At 52.9% G+C, this 16,897-nt stretch overlaps 2 protein-coding genes across 6 annotated transcripts in view; one reads left to right on the top strand and one right to left on the bottom strand.

The window, feature by feature from the left end:
- The window catches only part of ATP5J2 (ATP synthase, H+ transporting, mitochondrial Fo complex, subunit F2), a 5,199-nt gene extending 1,695 nt beyond the window's left edge, over window positions 1–3,504 (top strand). Inside the window, exons 2-4 of one of the 3 annotated variants that reach the window (XM_006859738.1) lie at window positions 1,507–1,614; window positions 2,719–2,835; window positions 3,476–3,504. In XM_006859738.1, coding sequence (XP_006859800.1) covers window positions 1,507–1,614; window positions 2,719–2,835; window positions 3,476–3,504 — 254 coding nt within the window. Of the gene's footprint in view, window positions 1–1,503; window positions 1,615–2,718; window positions 2,836–3,475 lie in introns of all 3 variants that reach the window. The other 2 variants (XM_006859739.1, XM_006859740.1) reach the window with 2 other exon arrangements.
- A 1,531-nt stretch (window positions 3,505–5,035) lies between these two features.
- On the bottom strand, window positions 5,036–16,278 carry CPSF4 (cleavage and polyadenylation specific factor 4, 30kDa). 3 transcript variants are annotated; one of them, XM_006859736.1, is made up of 8 exons: window positions 16,037–16,278; window positions 12,711–12,761; window positions 12,142–12,294; window positions 9,931–10,026; window positions 9,522–9,615; window positions 8,558–8,630; window positions 7,131–7,226; window positions 5,036–5,104 (listed from the first exon to the last, which is right to left on the bottom strand). In XM_006859736.1, the coding sequence occupies exons 1-8, from the start codon at window positions 16,137–16,139 to the stop codon at window positions 5,036–5,038; spliced, it is 735 nt and encodes a 244-aa protein (XP_006859798.1). In that variant the 5' UTR covers window positions 16,140–16,278. The 3 variants fall into 3 exon arrangements, with proteins under 3 accessions (XP_006859798.1, XP_006859797.1, XP_006859799.1); XM_006859735.1 differs by having other exon boundaries at window positions 7,131–7,301; XM_006859737.1 differs by having other exon boundaries at window positions 7,131–7,223; window positions 16,037–16,224.
- Between the last annotated feature and the right edge of the window lie 619 nt (window positions 16,279–16,897).

Here is a 16,897-nt window from a genome sequence, read left to right on the forward strand (position 1 = left end):
TTGTTGTTGTTGTTGTTGTGTGCCGTGCTCCTTAGGTGCTATTAAATCGATTTTAACTCATAGGGACCCCATGTGACAAGGTAGAATTGCCCCATAGGGTTTTCTAGGCTGTGATCCTTACAGGAACAGATTACTATGTCTTTATCTTGTGGATCCACTGGTGGGTTTGAACCCCTTGAATTGTCAGTTTGCAGCTGAGCATACAGGTGTTTCCTATTTATTGGATAAGGCTGAATATTGCCCCTAAAGCCATGCACGTTTATGCCTTCACCTGTCGCTTGGGGTCTTTTGACAGCCAATAGCAGATTGGAAGTTGAGGTCTATGTTTCTGAATGCAGCCCGTGTGAAAGCCCTTAACCCTGATCAAGAGGCATCAGGAGACCAACGGGATTTCTCTTGGTGGACTTGAAGCTGGTTCTAAAGGAACCTCAGCCTTTCCTTGGATCCCAAAATGGAGAAGAAACTTTGGCGTGATTTAGTCTGGCTCTTCCCTGGTTGCTCATCTTTAAGAGGGGACAGTGGTCTTTGAATACCTGCTAAGTTTTGAAAAATTGGTCTTTTGGGTGAGGACCATTCGTACACTGAGCATCTCCCAGACCCACTCTGCTCCACCTTCTCTGTGTTCCCCTGCCTGTTTGATTCTTAGCCTGCAGAGGCCTCAATCAGGAGCCCTTACTGCCTTCTTCCCACACACTCATTGGAATATGGTCTGGGCCCATGGGGCCCACTGGATCTTTGGGAATGGCTTTATACTAACTTACTTGACTTCTTGGAACAGTTTGTATGTTCTTTGTGCTTCTGTGGTCCCAGATAGATTCCATTCAGGTAGAATTCCCTTTGCTTCCTTTTACTGAACCTACTCAGGCTGGCATCTCTTGGGTGAGCCCATGTATGCCTTGAAGCCCTTCACCAATAAACATGTGCATCTAGTCAGCAGACACCTTAGAGTCCAGCACAGATGGGCTCCATCCATATTTCTTGGCCTGTTCTGCACATTGCCTAGGAATCACGGCCCAGATCTGCATTGAGTCCCGCTTCTACTGCCTGTGTGCTTTGTGACTTTGCCTAAGTTGTCCATCCTCTCTAAGTTTACGTTCCTTCCTGTAAAATCACGGCATCAACTACTTGGTGGGACTGTTATGGAGACCAAATGAGCTAAAATATGTAAAACAAGTATTACTTTCTCTGTTATTTCTATCTTCTACTTTGTTGCCTGTTCATCACAGCCCTGGCTCTATAGTTATTAGCCATTCCCAGCAGGCTTTCATTCAAACCTTATACTGGTCATGAATAAAGCTGTCACTATTAAAAAGGGGGCTTCAAGTAGTATGTGGAAAAATGGAATGAAAAGATACTGGATTTTTCCAGGAAGTTTTCTGAAGCCATGATTTCTGTGCAGCCTGTACATGGTGACAGCTTTATTGAATGGTTGGAATAAACGCCTTGAAATGCTACCATTTGAATTCTTGGGAGGTTTTTCAGGCCTGTACGTGTTTCTCTTTTCAGTACCACTGAAGGAGAAGAAACTCATGGAAGTCAAATTAGCGGAGCTTCCCAGCTGGATACTGATGCGGGACTACACCCCAAGAGGCATTGGTGGAGCCTTTCGGAGAGGTCAGAGCTTCATGGACCTGGGTCTCAAGGGCTCTACTGGCCCCGAATTAATCTGGGTGGTAAAGGCCTTGGTGTCTCATAAGCATGTATGTCTCATGAGCTCTCCCTTCCTTCCTTTGGGGACAGGCAGGGAGAGCTTGTTGACCCTTTAACGCCAGGTTTGCTTGGCTCTGTCAGAGGCTGGTTCCCTGATTATTTCTGTTGCTGCCTCCTTAAAGAACTCTCTCTGGGCATTTTCCTATCATAAAACTTCTTGAAGCGGAAAGTGAGTTGGAAACATAGTGGGCATTGGTTTCTAATATGAGAAGACTTCAGAAGGTTCCTGGAAAAATGGAATGAACAGATAGTGCAATTTTTCCATAAACTTTTTGAAGCCCCTTCATATAATGCTGACCACCTCCCTTCCAGCGAAACTTCCACGAGGCCTATTTGAAATGGCCCATCCTTCCAATGTGCAATTGTTGTGAAAGCCTATGAGTGCTGCTCACATCCTTCTCTGTAAAGCCCCCTCGTCGTGCTGTCTCTTCGTCTGGCCACCCAGGCTCTTTAGTCTTGTGTGTGCCATGTTCCATCCTGTCTGTGATCTGTCTGTCCACTCTACCCTTCTCGGGGACATGGGATAGGGGAAGGTAACCGTGACCCATCCACACTCTCAAAGCCCTGTACTGCCTGCCCCTTTCTAATTTTCCTTAGTTGTTTTTAAAACGGTAACTTTTTGTGATCATTTCGTCATCTACCAGGCTGTGAACCCCCAGCAGTAGGGGCATGTTTTCTCACTGTGAGCGCAGTGTCAGCACATGGGGAGATTCAGAAGCCTTCCTCCTCCCCCAGGGGGCCAGGCTGACCCACTGGCCATGGCCAAGCAACCCTTCTTGGGGGCTGGAGCACCTCAGTCATCCTGATTCTGGAGGTGGGGGTGACGTTGGATCGTGCTAATACTGGTCCTATGCCCCTGCCCCACGGTTGGGGCATTTCTGCTTTATCAAGCGGTGAGTGTAGCGAGTGGCTTGGGGCCAGCGCACTTCCGCACCTCAGCCTGGTGTGCCCTCTCACTGTGAAGAACGTGCACCAGAGCGGGGCATTGATGGCCTCCTCTACTTGCAGGTTACGATCGGTATTACAACAAGTACATCAACGTGAAGAAGGGGAGCATCGCCGGGTTGTCCATGGTGCTGACAGCTTACGTGGTTTTCAGCTACTGCCTCTCTTATAAGGAACTCAGTGAGTGTCCATCCCTGAACATCTGCCCGTCGATGGAATACTTGTGAGGGAGGCACTGGTTTGCTTGGCTAGACTTGGCCACCAATTAGTGACTCACCTTACAGCCTAGGGTCCTGGTGCTCCTTACTTGTGCTCCACAGGGAGGGAGGGACTGAGTAACACAGTTCTAGATAGGGGACATTAAGGGTGGAAATTGTGAGGAAAGATGATTACGACATGGAAACTAACGATGACTTGAGGTAGTTAATATTTAAGCAGTATTCTTTAAGATCCTCTGGGCTCTGCTAAAGGTGGGTGAAAAGTTTGGCTTTAGTCACCCTAATATGCATTGTGAAGAGGGAAGTAGTGTCTGTGCAGTGCTGTGGGAGTAGAGGAGTTTGGTGGGAGGTGCCAAGAAATGGAATTTGTGTCCAGGGCTTCCCTAAAGGACCAACTCAAAAATGGTCCCATTCTGAAAGGAAGAGGCTGACCGGGGACACATTAGCCCATAAGGTGCCTACGGGTGTCCAGGTCTGCCGATTTGGGTTCTGGGTCATTTCCTCAAAGTGGTTCTCAGGATGGCTTCATATGACATGACCTGCTTCTGTTTGGTGTTAGGCTTCCTACACCTTTTAAGAAACTTTTTCTCTTCTTCCTTCAGAACATGAGCGGTTACGGAAGTATCACTGAGAGGACGCTGTGTGCATTCCTGACTGGGCTGGCCCTTTGCCCTGACCCCTCCCCCTGGAGGAACAGCCCTTTCACACCCTCTCTGAAATGTAATGCCCAATAAAAGGTGACAGGTATGTGTGCTGACTGCAGCTCGCCAGGCCGCCCAGCACCACCCTACCTCCGGAGGCACTTCTTTAGTAGAAGCCAGAGGCCCTAGGCTTCTAGCACCTTGAGCACCCTGCCCTGCTGGCCACCAAGAAGCCCTGTGTGTGGTAGGGGTGGCCTTACCAGGCGATGTAAGCAAGCATGAAGACAGGCCTTTCTGCGGGTGACCAGATGCCATTTGTTTCCTTTGTTTCTTAGGGTCACTAGGTGGTTACCGACTAAGCCAGAGTTTCCCTTAAGGCTGCATGTAGCAGTGAGGCCCTTCTGGTAAAGTCTTAGTTTCTTGTTGAGTGAGTGGCCAGCACAAACTGCAAGGAAGTGTGAGGGTCTCTGCTGTGTTTGAATCAGCAGGTCATCCAGTAGCTGAACGGTCAGTCCCATTGGTTAAGTGTTGTAGAGTTGGTTCTGACTCATAGTTGACTTTGTATAGGGTTTCTGAGCAGCTGGTGAGTTTGAACCACCGACTGTGCAGTTCAAAGTGACCTTGTGGCGGAGTGCTTTTCCTTCAGCACTGCACCAGGACTCCTCTGGTGGCGCCTCATAAACCCAGGCTTCATCAAGCTATAGGTAACAAATGTCTTTCTCTGTACAAGGCATGTTTGTTGAAAGAGAACAAAGTACCCACATTTCAGGTTCGTGCTATCCAGGTGCCTCAGCTTGAAGGCCCCAAAGGAATGAGACATGGTTTAGAAAACAAGTTTTAATCAAGCTTATAAAAATTGTCCTTGTAACTTGAACTTGGACAGGCCCACTGGCCCAGCAGGTTGTAGCTAAAGGTTTCACATTTTCCAGGCACAGGACAGAGTGGCCTCCTTCACCAGCCAATGGCACATGTGTGGACAGGGTGCCAATGGAGCAGGGTGGGTGAGGTCATCTGGTGAAGGTGGTCTTGCAGGTGTCTCAGGAGAAAAGCCGAGGAGAGATCCCTGCACCCAGCTGCTGCCGCCATGGACCACTTTGTCCTCATCACGTTAACAGGTACGGCTGTTGGTTTCAGCAGGTCACACAGGAGGCTGGCCTGGCCTGGCTAAAGTTCTGAGCTATCTGAGGCCCCTGTGTTCTTATGAACTGGTATTTAATGAGGCCCTGAGGGGACGGCTACCTTCCACACAAAGGCACAGCACAGGCTCTTCCCAGTACCAGCCTCCCTCCCGGGAGGAGGGCGCATCCAGACAAACAAGATGCCAGCTTCAGGGGCCCAAGTGGAGGCCATGCCCTTTACAAAAAGATAGGGAGCTCCACAGCCACTGCCCCTGTGCCTGTCACCTCTCACCAGGACAGTACGGACACAGGCACCCAACAGTAAAGCACGGCCCCAAGGATGGCCTGAGGGGGGCCCAAACAACAGATCCCTCAGGCTGCTCTGAGGTGGCTCCAGCTGCTGTCACTGTCCACTGAGAAAGGCCAAGTGGCCTTTGGTGCATCTGTTGGCGTAGTGTCCTTTCTCACCACACTGGAAACAGCAAAGAAGGGAGGAGACAAAAACAGCAGGGTTGAAACTGGCCTTCCACCTCAGGTAGTGCCCACCACCCAGCAGGCTGGGGCGGGGGCTCCTCACGAAAGGCAGTGAGGACCACCACCACCATTCCACTGGACTCCATCACTGGGGCCCACCCCCACCTAGTGAATGTCACCATGGAGCACGTCAGTCACTTACCTCTACAGTGCCAGGCTCCCTGGCAGGATGAGGGAAGGATAGCCCCAGAGAAGATACTGCTGGGCCTGAGAGCTCCCTGCACTGCATTTCCGCCTAGCTCAACTCACACCTGCCTATGCTACCCCGGGACAAGTCTAAGTCAGTGATGGGACAGTGGTTAGGCTTGGATGCTGAACACAGTAAAATACCCTCTCATAACTCTAGCACTGCCTGCCTCACCCAGACCCTTCCCTGGTGTTTCTTTCCAGCCACGCCTCAAGAAGTAAAGGGAGTAGCCAGTGGCTACACTGACTGCCCAGTCCCTGCTCCAAATAAATTCTCTCTAGGTGTGACTTTTGGGTGGACAAGTGGCTCTTTGGTGAGTGGCCTAGGGAGGGCCTCCAGGGCTGCTCACAGCACTCCCACATCCCTCAGCCTCCACAGCTGCCCCAGCAAACCCACCCACTCTAAGAATATCAGGACTTGGGAGAGGCCCCTGTGTAATACTGCTGACGTGGGGCAAGGCAGCAGCCACACTGCCTGTTGCCTCACTGGACAGAGAATGGACCCATCTAATGCCCGCAGACCCCAGCACCTGCCCACCACCTCCTATCTCCTATGTAAGGAGCAAGCGTCCCACTGTGCTGGCTTCCTCCACTCCACCCCTCAGGGCACCAGCAGTGCATCTAGCTACCTGCTCCCCAGACCATCGCAGCCTTTTCTCAGAAGAACCGAGGGGCTCTACCTGCCTGGAGGGCAAGTTGTATGAACCTTCTCAGAAGAAGCCTTTAGACTCAGATCTGCTTCTAAACATGGATGCTAATAACTGCTCATGACAATCTTAAGTGTCAAGAGTTGAAACGATACACGTGTATGTATGTGGAATCAGTTCAGCTCTCCACATGGGGTTTCCCTTAGGGATTTGTGAGTGTAAAGGCACTATATCCAAAAGGCTGGAGAGCTGAAGTGAACACAATAAACTGACCGTTTTGGGACAGTGGGAAGAATCAGAGGGCACTTACTTTGTATCCTAAAATATGCATCATCAAAAAAAAAAATTTTTTTTTAAAAACAAAAACCATGTACTAATTTACAATTTCAAGCCTAACAATCCCAGAATCTGGTCTTTGGGAGTTTAGTTAAGTTGCTGGTGAGTGTTTACTAGTACGCATCGTGATTTTTAATTATGAACTCATTCTGTGGCACTTGAGCTCTGGGAATTCTGTGTGGCCCTTCCATCACAGGTCTTACTTTAGGTTAGGAATCTGAGTCTGCAGCTTTGTAGCCCTCCCCAAGGGCATGAGTGCAGGCCCAAGCTTCCAATGAAGGGCCAAGCCAGTGATAAATGTTGAAGGGATCCCCCCACCCCCCCTTGTATCTAGAGCCAAGAATGAGCCAAAGTTTCCTAGCAGGTGTCTTCCAGCTCGCCTCTCCCTCCTGAGTGTTCCAGTCACGTGGAGCAGTGCTTACCAGATGCCTCTTGAGTAGGCACAGGTTCTGTCCTGTACCCTGGAGCTTGCTTGGGGAAGTTAAGGCTGCTGCTGGGCCAGACAGGACTCAGGACTGCCTCTCCACCCAGGTGGTATGTCCTAGCCTCCTTCCTAAAGGTACTCCCTCTCTTGCAAGCACGATCCACTCAGCAGTGCACCTGTCACAGTTCCCTTGCCTTGGTTTATCATAGTAGGAAGGAAGTAGGCAGGTGTCCGCCCACTGCAATAGCCCACCTCGATCTTACAGTCAAGTTGGGGAAAAGACGATTTCATGTCTGGTGAAGGTGGGCATGAGCCCTGAGAAGAGCTGAAGACCTCCCGCCTCCAGCCCTGTCCCCCCATCCCGGACTCACCTTGTAACAGGTGACCTGCTCCAGCGGCCGGGGTCCCCGGTTGCCTGCACTGCTGTTTTGACTCTGCATGACCCCAATGACCTGCGGGGCTCTCTGCTGGTTGGGAGAAGAGTTCTGACTCGTTAACTGGATCAAGGAGGACGACCTTTGTAATGGCGGATTGTTACTTTGCTGGAAAGAGTCACACAACACGGTTTTACCGCGGAAAACGCGTGCACGCAGACTACCGAAGGGGACGGGAGAAGAAAAGGTGGGCTTCTCCTGCCTGAGCAGCAGGGAGAGAAGCTCCCTCGGCACCTTGTTCAGGAGCCACTGCCCGAAAAACACCATGCAGACACACAGAAACGGAAAAGAAAAGTGGAACAGAAAACACCAAGAAGACAGGAGGTCTCTGGGAGGGGCGCGGGTTTGGTCAGGCCTTACTTTGGTTTCTCTGGTTCTAGCTTCAGGTCAGGATGAACGCTTGGTTCAGCCAGATGTTTAGCAGCCTACACTGCGAGCAACAGTCACAGAAAAACAGTTGGAGCCTGACTCGCTGGCCTGGGGCTGGGGCGGGGCACTCCTGTGCTGGGACTCCCCAGCTGGACCACCTCCCAACCACGGGGGCTTCTGGCCCCTCAAGCACGAATGCCAAACTAGAGACTTTGAGTCATCACAGCTGTACCCACACCAGAAACTCCTGGCTTTTCTCAAGAGAAGTTCTATTTGATTTCTGCTACAACCTCCTGAAGGTGGGCCTGCTCCGCTGGGACCTGAGCCATGTCCCTCTATTGCTCAGCCTCTAGCACTGAAGAGGGCCCAGTCAGCTCAAAGGCTTCAAGATGGGTGGGTGAGGCTTCCTCAGACCCTGTCTAGCACACCCTAGGCAGCCAGCCCTTCCTGTGCCCCTAAGCTAGAGACCCTTGGTGGTGAAGGGGAGGTTACCCATTAGGCCTCTCATGCTGGTGGGGACAGGCTGAATGCCTGACAGGAGCCTGTGTATGGAACACTGGAGCCAGCTGGTCCTGCAGCCCTCCTTTCCCAGTCCCTCCCAGTCCTCAGGCCCGTGGTCAGGAGCCTGCACACAGGAGCAACAACCCAGGTCCACTCTTGCCTAGTGGTGGCCCCTCAGGGAGCTTCCCATCTATAATCTGTAAAGGCAGGTCTGACCCGGAATCCAGAGTAGATGTCCTACCTCTACATGGGCAGCCTGTCACATTCAGATGTTTACACAGACATCTGCCTGTCATTCCAGGTCCTGGATTCTAGAATTTTCCAGATCAGATGGGCAGAGAAGCCAGGTGGAAAGTCTGCCTTAGCACACAGGCCCCAAATTTTCTGCTGGGCTCCCGATGCTCATCCCTCCCCTCATGAGGCCTGCGACCTGTGTCTCAGGTGCCACACAGTGAAGTGGCACTGAGGGGCTGCGTGCTGGGTGGGCACGGTACCTTGGTTGGAGGCTGCGTCTGCTGCGGCAGTGGGGGCTGCTCGGTGGCTCCCATGGGCAGTTCAAAGCGAGGGCTGGTCAGCAGGCAGGCAGACAGGGCGAGAAGAGAAGGAGATGAGAGGAGACCCACCCGGGGCACACTGCTGAACTCAGGCGAGGTAGGTGGGGCAGCGCTCAGCAATGCGCCTGGGAGGTCTCGGCAACAGCAGAAAGGACTGAGCTGATGGGCCTGGGTTCAAACACCGCTCTGCTGGGGTCAAGCTGAGAGGCTGGGGCAGGTGAGGCTCAGGGAAATAAAGGAAACAGCCCCTGGTGGTCTTAGGGAATGAGCAGGCCACGTGCACAGAAGCCCCCAATACACGCCTTCCCTTAGGGGCCAACTCAAGTCCCAGCACCTCGCCCCACTCCTCTGGCCAGGGTGCCTTGCACTCAGCTAAGGGACGGGGCCAAGGCTCTAGCCACTCACTCAATCTGCTGAGGGCCTGGGGGTCCCTGACCAACTGCAGGTGGTTGTGGCACTAGAGTGTGTAATGTGGGAAGTGGGGAGACTGATCTACTTCACAGGTCCCATTCCCCATCCCAGGCCACAGTCACCAGAGGGATAGGCTGCTCTGAGCTCAGAGGAAAAGGTGACCTGTCCCACCCCGAGGCCATGTGTGAATCAGGGTTCTCCCAGGCTTGTTAAGTTACTCAATGTACTGCAGTGGCGGCGGTGGGGCACATGACCAGCAACAGGAAGACCTGCATGTTAGCTCCCTGCCCCGAGGCCGTGGTCATGAAGTCCCTAAGCTCCCTTAATGACACCCAAGACTGGAAGTCTTTATGGGGCCCAGAGTTTCACCCAATTCCCACCTCGGTGATGAGGGAGCGCTCTCCGCCCATTCCATTGCCCTGCACCCAGGACCAAAGGCTGCTGGACCGCTGAAGAGGATGGCACAGGTGGGGGAGGCGCACTGACTACTCACTGCATGAATTTACACGAGGGCCCTTCCGGACAGAATCCCACGAGGTAATTCACACAGATGACTCTCCGTGTGTGTCTGTGTCTGCACAGGGGACCTGCAGAGCCAAGTGCCGGGTCACACAGGCCATCTCACGGGGGCACCCTTGTGCCCACTTTGCCGCTAGAGCTTGGCCTGACTGCCCCCTGGGATGCAGATAGCAAGTGGAAGACACAAACACAGTCTCTGCCTCGTCGTCATAAGCAAAGTGCGGGCAAGACATAGCCTACAGGGCATGCCAGGGTATGAGCGTGCCTCTCCAGCCCCTGAACGCCCTATACCCCAAAATGGGATAGGTGAGGGTCCTGGCAGCCTCAGGGTCACATGGCAGAGAAGGAGCGGGCCTTCCTGGGGCTGGCATACTGACACCTACCATGCTTGCAGAAGCCGCGGTCATACCAAGGGCAGTCCTTGATCTTGGACTCTGGGTCGATGTGCAGGAAGGGGCACTCCTTGTTGCTACACTCCCCTGCAGGAAAAGGCAGACAGGAGTCCACTGGGGGCTGGCCACAGCACGACCAGGAAGAGCCAGGCAGGCCTGGTACCCAAGCCCAGCTGGCTGGCTCCAGGGCCTTGGCAGGGGCCTGTGCTAGGCTGGTTTCTACACCAAGGGCTGTAAAGGCGCACCCATTGACAGAGTCTGGTGCAGGCCCGCTCCAAGTAACACCTCCTTCCACTCCAACTCGGCTCTCAGAGGTCAGTGGAGGGACACACCAGGGAGATGGGAGACCGGGAAATGGCTGGAGGAGCTCTGCCGTTAAGGACCAAAGTAAAGGCAATTTGTACCTCTGTGGAGCAGCTGACCCAGCTGGCCATCATCCTACCCTCTCACCCAATGACAAGACACCACTTAGCTGGGTGCCCTTCTCTCATCCATAGTACCACAGAGCATGTACATCCAATTACGTCCCCTCCTGCTAAAACTCACCCCAATTCTGACATAATCCCCGGTCCTGCTGGCGCCTCCCAAGTCTTGTCCTCTCTAGTCACCTGGCTTCTCCACTCTGCCTGCCCTCGGCCCAGAAGTCCCCCAGCTGAACCCACCACCACCATGGCCCCCCAACCACTGTCCCCACGAGCCTCATCACTGCTGACGTCCTCCACAGCCTGGCCCCGGGAGAGCGTCAACTTGTGTGTGTGAGTGTGGACTATGCAGACAAGGGCCCACTGCCTTTGGAGGAGCCACTGCCCATTCCGGAGGAGGAGGCGCAGGAAGCTGGGGCCTACTGATCTTTGATCTGTCTGTGCCCTGGCTTCCTTCCCCATGTACGCTGCCGTTATACTACAGGGTCACCGTCACCATCAATGAGCCAGCGGCCAAGCCTGAGGGACACAGAAATAATCAACGTCTCTACGGACAAGGGAGTCCTGGTGTGGCACTGTGGGTTAATGTGCTGGACTGCAAGCTTACCAGTCGCTCCTCGGAAACCCTATTTAGGTTGCTGTGGGTTAGAACTGACATAAACAACAACAACAGACAAAAGCCCACAGCTCCCCAATCCAGTATGTAGGCGCCCATGGCCTCCCACAGCGTCTGGGGCCTTGGCTCCTCCTTGGAAGCCTCATGTCAGCCCTGGAGCACACACTGACCACCCGAGTCTTGCCCTGGGAAGTACTCCAGCAGATTCCATCCCACCAGAAAGCACAACAGCCCAGTCCCACTGTCCCCACCACACCACTCGAGCACTGAGGCAGCCCATGGAATCCTTATCCTAAGGGTAGTTAAGGACTGTGAAGCTATCACTCCAAAGGATGGGTTGAATAACATCCCCCCAAAGCTATATGTGGTGCTGTTGGATAAGCACTCGACCACAGATCGGTTTGAATTGCAAAGCTGGCAGTTCAAACTCACCAGCCACTCCTTGGAAACTCTATACTGGGTTGCTATGAGTCGGAATCAACTCGAAAGCACATAACAACAACCAAGCTGTGTAGAAACCCTAAGCCCATGATTAGAAAAAGTGTTTTCTTCATCAATGATGAGATCAGCACCACGCATGTCAGCCTGGCTCCTATACTTAGAACTCCCTTTGAGTTCTAAGAGTGGAAGAGACACAGGGCTGAGCACAGGAAGCTGGCTGATAAGTAAAGGACATCGGCAGTCACCACTAGGTGAGAGATCCACAGGTAGAACCTACGTGGCAAGACCCTGATCTCAACTTTTAATCTCTAGATCTATGAGAAGAGACAATGCTGGTCCTTAAAGCCACATGCTCGTGGTATATCTGCTACAGCAGCAGCAGGGAACTAAGACACCAGGATCCATTCCCAGAGAGAAAGGAGAACCCAGGCTCGAGTGGCTGATTACGGAAGGCCACTGGGAGCAGATGCAAGGCTGCAATCAGCTCCATGGCTTACACCCTCACTGCTGGACCCTCATGAGTCTCCCAACCCACGCAGACACGAGGCAGCAACCAGCTCCAAGGGGCACCAAGTGAGCATCTTCACTCCACACCTCCCTGGGGACTTGAGTGCCTAACAAAGACGCTGGGGATTCCGAGAGAGAACAGACACGGTCCCCCACTTCTCATGGGAGGCTGGGAGGAGGTGACGGTGATAGAGCTCTGCAGGCCTCGGCGCTTACCGAATTTGGAGTAGAAGTAGCACTCGGGCATCTTGGTCATGTCGTACTCGTGTAGAAACTCGCACTGATCACCCTTCTTGCACAGGCCCCGCAGCCAGTGTTTGCACACCACCGTCTTCTCGCCACTTATGTGGCGGAATGGGCACATGCCCCCTGGCGAGGAAGATGGACGAGTGAGGAGTGGGTACGGCCTAAAGATGCACGTCCCAGCAGGTGGGGCAATGCCACCAGTCCAAAACCACATGACCTTAAGATGGGTCACAAGCAAACGTTCTTAATTTTAATAGCTAAAAACAACCAAGAACCATCAGTTTAAAGTTGATTCTGACTCCTATGGACCCTATAGGGTAATGCTGTCTAGGTCAGGGAGCAGGAGAGGGTGCTAGTGAGGTGAGCTGTCAGCCTCAGCACTGGCTCAGGCCCATTTGACTCTCCAGGCAGGACTCTCCATCACGTCCTCTCCTTGCCAAACCCCATCCTCACCCAGGGACATGGCTTTCTACAGAAAACAACAGCACCAAGAGACATGATGGACTGTGCGGGAGGGCACCCAGGAGCCAGACTGTTACCTTTGCTGCAGGCAGCTTTCAGAAAGAACTCGCAGACAGCAGCCCCCGACTCTGTAGAAAGGAAAGAAAAGGAGAAAGTCACACGAAGCTAAATGCAATCCCTTTTGGTTTCGTCCGAATAGGGTGGGAGGGATGCTTTCAGACTTTTAACCTGTGAAGGGTTCAGGTTACAGCAGAGTGTCACACACAGACATACACACACACACACACACACACACACACACACACACACACACACACAAAGAACCCACCCCCCACAAAGCTCGATTGGGTCAGGAGGAAAGAGCCGGTTATTCTAGTCATCCCCACAAAGTGAGACATGATCATGGAGACCAGCCATTTACTTGGTGCTTTAAGCGCCTACTATACACAAGACGGTTTCAAAGAGTTACAAGTGGGTGGAAGGGAGGTCACAGAAGTTAATTACCCCCAGCTGTATGTTCCAGGAAGGTTAATTCCCACACATGTTAACCAGTGGCCGAGGGAGGGACTGGTCTCCCAGGTAGTACAAACCAGCGAGTGGGGACTGGGTGGAGGAGGTTTGAGAGAGGTGTGCACCCCTGGGGCGGTATTCCAGATGAAAAGGGCACAGTGTAGATGCAGAAGCAGTGTGGGTTTGAATGTGCAATTTGTTCTTAAGTGCCATGGAGTTGGTTCCGACCATAGTGACCCTATATAGGGTTTCCAAGGAGCAGCTGATGGTGGTGAACCGCAAACCTGTAGTTTAAACTGACCTTGCCATTCTGGGCTTATCCTCTAGTGCCACACCAAAGCCACAATTCTTAAGGGAGCACAGTCCTTCCCGCTCAGGAGAGAGAGCAAGAGAAGAATGTAGGCAGTGACTCCTGGGGTCCCACCGTCCACACAAGCCAGGGACTTGCTCATCAGAGTCAACCGCCCCCGGCTCCACAAACAGGCACCCCTGGGCGGCGCACACAGTGAACGCTCTCAGCTGCTCCACTCCAACGCGCCTTGGATGAAAGGCCTGGTGCGCAACTTCCAAAAATCAGTCAGTGAAAAGCTTGTGAAGCACAGTTCTGCACTGACATACCTGGGGTCACCATGAGACGGGGTCAATGGGACACCAACGGGTTTAGTTTGGGGCTCCATAAAGTTTTTTCTCCTGCAGGCATTTTAGAACTGCTGAACCTCCATCATGGGCACCCCTGAAGTCAACTGCCATCTCTCCTTGCTAACTAACACACAGCAACATCCAAATGCTCCAATATAGGCAGACTGCGCTAGTATGGACTTCTCATCATAGACCCTGGGACTCAGGGAGTCACTTTGTCATTCATTGAAAGCATATCATTTGTGTATTTCTTTTTGTCTGGACCTTTGTTCTTTTTAGGGATTAAGAACCTGCTTCATTCCTGAAAGCTAGAAATCTGCTCTTGGAACTGGATTTTAAGCAACTAGGGTAAGAAAATCATGCCTTAGTGCAGAGCTCGGCCTAGTCTGAAGGGGGAAATGCAGTGGACACACAGACAGGAGGCTGAGGCCTTGCTGGGCATTTAGATGAGGCTCTACCCGCCACACAACATCACATCCAAGTCCCCAAACCAAAACTAAACCTGGTGCTGTGGAGTTGACTCTTGACTCCAGAACAGAACGGACCCAGAGAGGTTCCAGGGTTGTCCTCATTTAGAAGTAGACTGCCACATCTTTCTCCCAGAGGGGCAGGTGGGCTTGAATGACAGACCTTTTGAGTAGCAGCTGAACACTTAAGCACTGCACCATATACAGGTGGTCCCTTCACATACAGGTGATTGTTGTTAAGTGCAGTCAAGTTGGTTCCAACTCATAGAGACCCTGTATAGGGTTTCTGAGGAGCAGCTGGTGGGTTTGAACTTTCCACCTTGTAGATTACAATCCAGTGCTGATCCTACAGCGACACACCAGGAGTCCTCACATACTGGCAATGGGTGCTAAAGGCACCTTCCACTTCTCAGTCCATGAACTGGACTGAGACTGGGCGTGTCCCGGGCCTACCCTAGGACAGGTATGTGGGCCCCTCATTGCTGAGCCTGCCCTCAAAGACTCACAAACATGTGGTCCAAGTGGGAGAAGGGTGGAAGGAAGAGCTACCCCACATAGGTGGTCCCACGACCACAAGCGGTGTCATCAACACAGGGGAAGGCTCGGACGTGTGTGTGTGCAAGTATGTCATGATCCTGGGTCAATCACTGGGGAAGAGAGTGCTTAATGTGTATCCAAATGTGAACAGTGTACGAGGCATGTTCCACAGTAGCAGGATTTGTTGTACCTCTACAAATTAAGGCTGGCTGATGCAGGTGTCTTGGGTAGAGGCATTCTCTAGCACACAAGGACAGGAGGTCTCTTACTGGGAAGGTGACCTCTGAGACTGCAGGGATATCCCCTCAGTTCACAGACAATGAGACAACAAGGCCACAATCCCCAGGCAGGGGGCATGGGAAAATACAGACAAGCCAGGGGCATTGTCATGTACTGAGAAGTCACGGGCAAGACCCATCCTCCAGCAAGGATGCAGTTTCCCCGTGGAGCCTCTAAGAGCCTTCTGAGCTTTAATATTAAGTGTTAGATTTCAAGATTGTCCAGGGAGAAGAGATAAGTACAGAAAACTGCCAATTTCTTTTGTAGTAAAAGCTATCCCACTGCTCTGTGGGAGGGGCAGCTCTGGAGAGAGATGGGAACTACCAGAGGGAGAGGGGGAGGGGAATCAGAATGATCACCCAGAAAGAGTCTGAAACAGAGGTCTGGGTGTAATGAAGGACCCAGAAAAAAGGCAGCATAGGGAGATCCAGAACTAGGGGTGAGAGAGATGTGGGGAATCTCCTAGAGAGAGGTGGTCCTTCCCTCAGTAAGCCTCCAACAACCCAGTGTTTTGATGAAAACAAGTGGCTGTCCAATTGGAGGTGGGGATCCCTAAGAAATAGGGAGCCCCCTAGTACTTTCCTGCAGCTGAAGAAGCTTTGGGGCGTATTTCCAAGCCAGGAGAAGCTGCCTACATTCAACAATTATTTAAAGTCGGACAGTCCGGCCCTACTAAAGATAACCTTAGGACGGCCTCCAGAGGATGGGAGATCCGAAGGAGGGCTCCAGGATCCAAGGGGGAGAAGGAAGGGGCTCTAGCCCCAGAAGAGAAAAGGACCAAGGGACCAAGGGTTAAAGGGTTTCGGCACTTAAGGAGAGGAGTTCCGGACTGGGGATTGGGGAACGAGGGAAAGGGAGTCGCGGGACCAAGGGGAGGAAACCCGAAACAAAGGTGGAACTGTCCGGGATCCCAGCGGAAGGGGACCTGGGAACGAGTTGGTCCTGCCCGCCAGCCCCGGCCCCGCGCTTACTGTCCATGCCGGGGAAGGGCAGCGGCTGCGCCCCGAGCTGCTGCTCCACCGCGATCTCCAAGTCGAACTTGATGTGGTCCACACTGGCGATTATTTCCTGCATGGCGGCGGCGGCCTGCCGGCCCGGCTTCCACTCAACTCTCTGGCCGCTCACACCCCTACCCGCCGCGGGTTCGCAGCACACGCTCTGCTTCTGCTGCCGCTGCCGCTGCCGCTGCCGCCGCCGCCGCCGCCCAGGGTATGCCGGGAGCGCAGTAAACGGCGCCGGCGCTTCGCATAACCAGACAGGGATAATCGAGCGCGGAATACGATTCGCTCAAGTAGGCCCGGGTAGTTGCCAGCCGAGAGCCCGCCTCGCCTCAGGATCTCGGAGACCACGCCAACTGCGCCTACGCGAGGTCCGACGCGGCTTGGAACTCAAATGCAGCTAGGTGAGCTACCGGGGCGACGTGTGGGTGACATTGGTCTAAACGGCACGGGAGACGCGGGGGACCAGACAAGGGGACGTCTTATGAGGAACCAGAGACCCTAAGGGCCTGTATGGAGAGGGATAGTGTTTGGTCCGACGGTCCTGTGAGCGTCTGAGGGTCGGACAGCGGCCGCTTGTTTCCAAAACAGGAATTATGTATCTGGAATCTTTGAACTTGTAGGTAGAAAGTTGCTCCATTAACTTTTCTGTGTGCCTGAGGTCTTGTCATTTCAAAGCCATGATAAGTGACCGCTCGTGATATCTGTGACCACCACATGGTGATAATCTTGAGCCAACAATGACTACTTCGAAATTGCTATTGTTAAGTGCAGTGGAGTCGGTTCGGACTCACAGCGACCCTGTACAGGGTTTCCGAGGCTGTAAATCTTTAC

The sequence above is a fragment of the Chrysochloris asiatica genome, unplaced genomic scaffold (genome assembly GCF_000296735.1).
Source record: "Chrysochloris asiatica unplaced genomic scaffold, ChrAsi1.0 scaffold00034, whole genome shotgun sequence".
NCBI classification, from domain to species: domain Eukaryota; kingdom Metazoa; phylum Chordata; class Mammalia; order Afrosoricida; family Chrysochloridae; genus Chrysochloris; species Chrysochloris asiatica.

Bases quoted from the DNA above. Each gene is read 5' to 3' on its own strand.
- CPSF4 (XM_006859735.1), bottom strand. From the start codon at position 16,139: ATGCAGGAAATAATCGCCAGTGTGGACCACATCAAGTTCGACTTGGAG. The intron at 8,631-9,521 runs GTGAGTAGTCAG...CCTGCTGACCAG, and splicing joins CCCTCGTGTAAATTCATGCA to CCCTCGCTTTGAACTGCCCA. The intron at 5,105-7,130 runs GTGAGTCCGGGA...TGCTGTTTCCAG, and splicing joins AGCAGGTCACCTGTTACAAG to TGTGGTGAGAAAGGACACTA.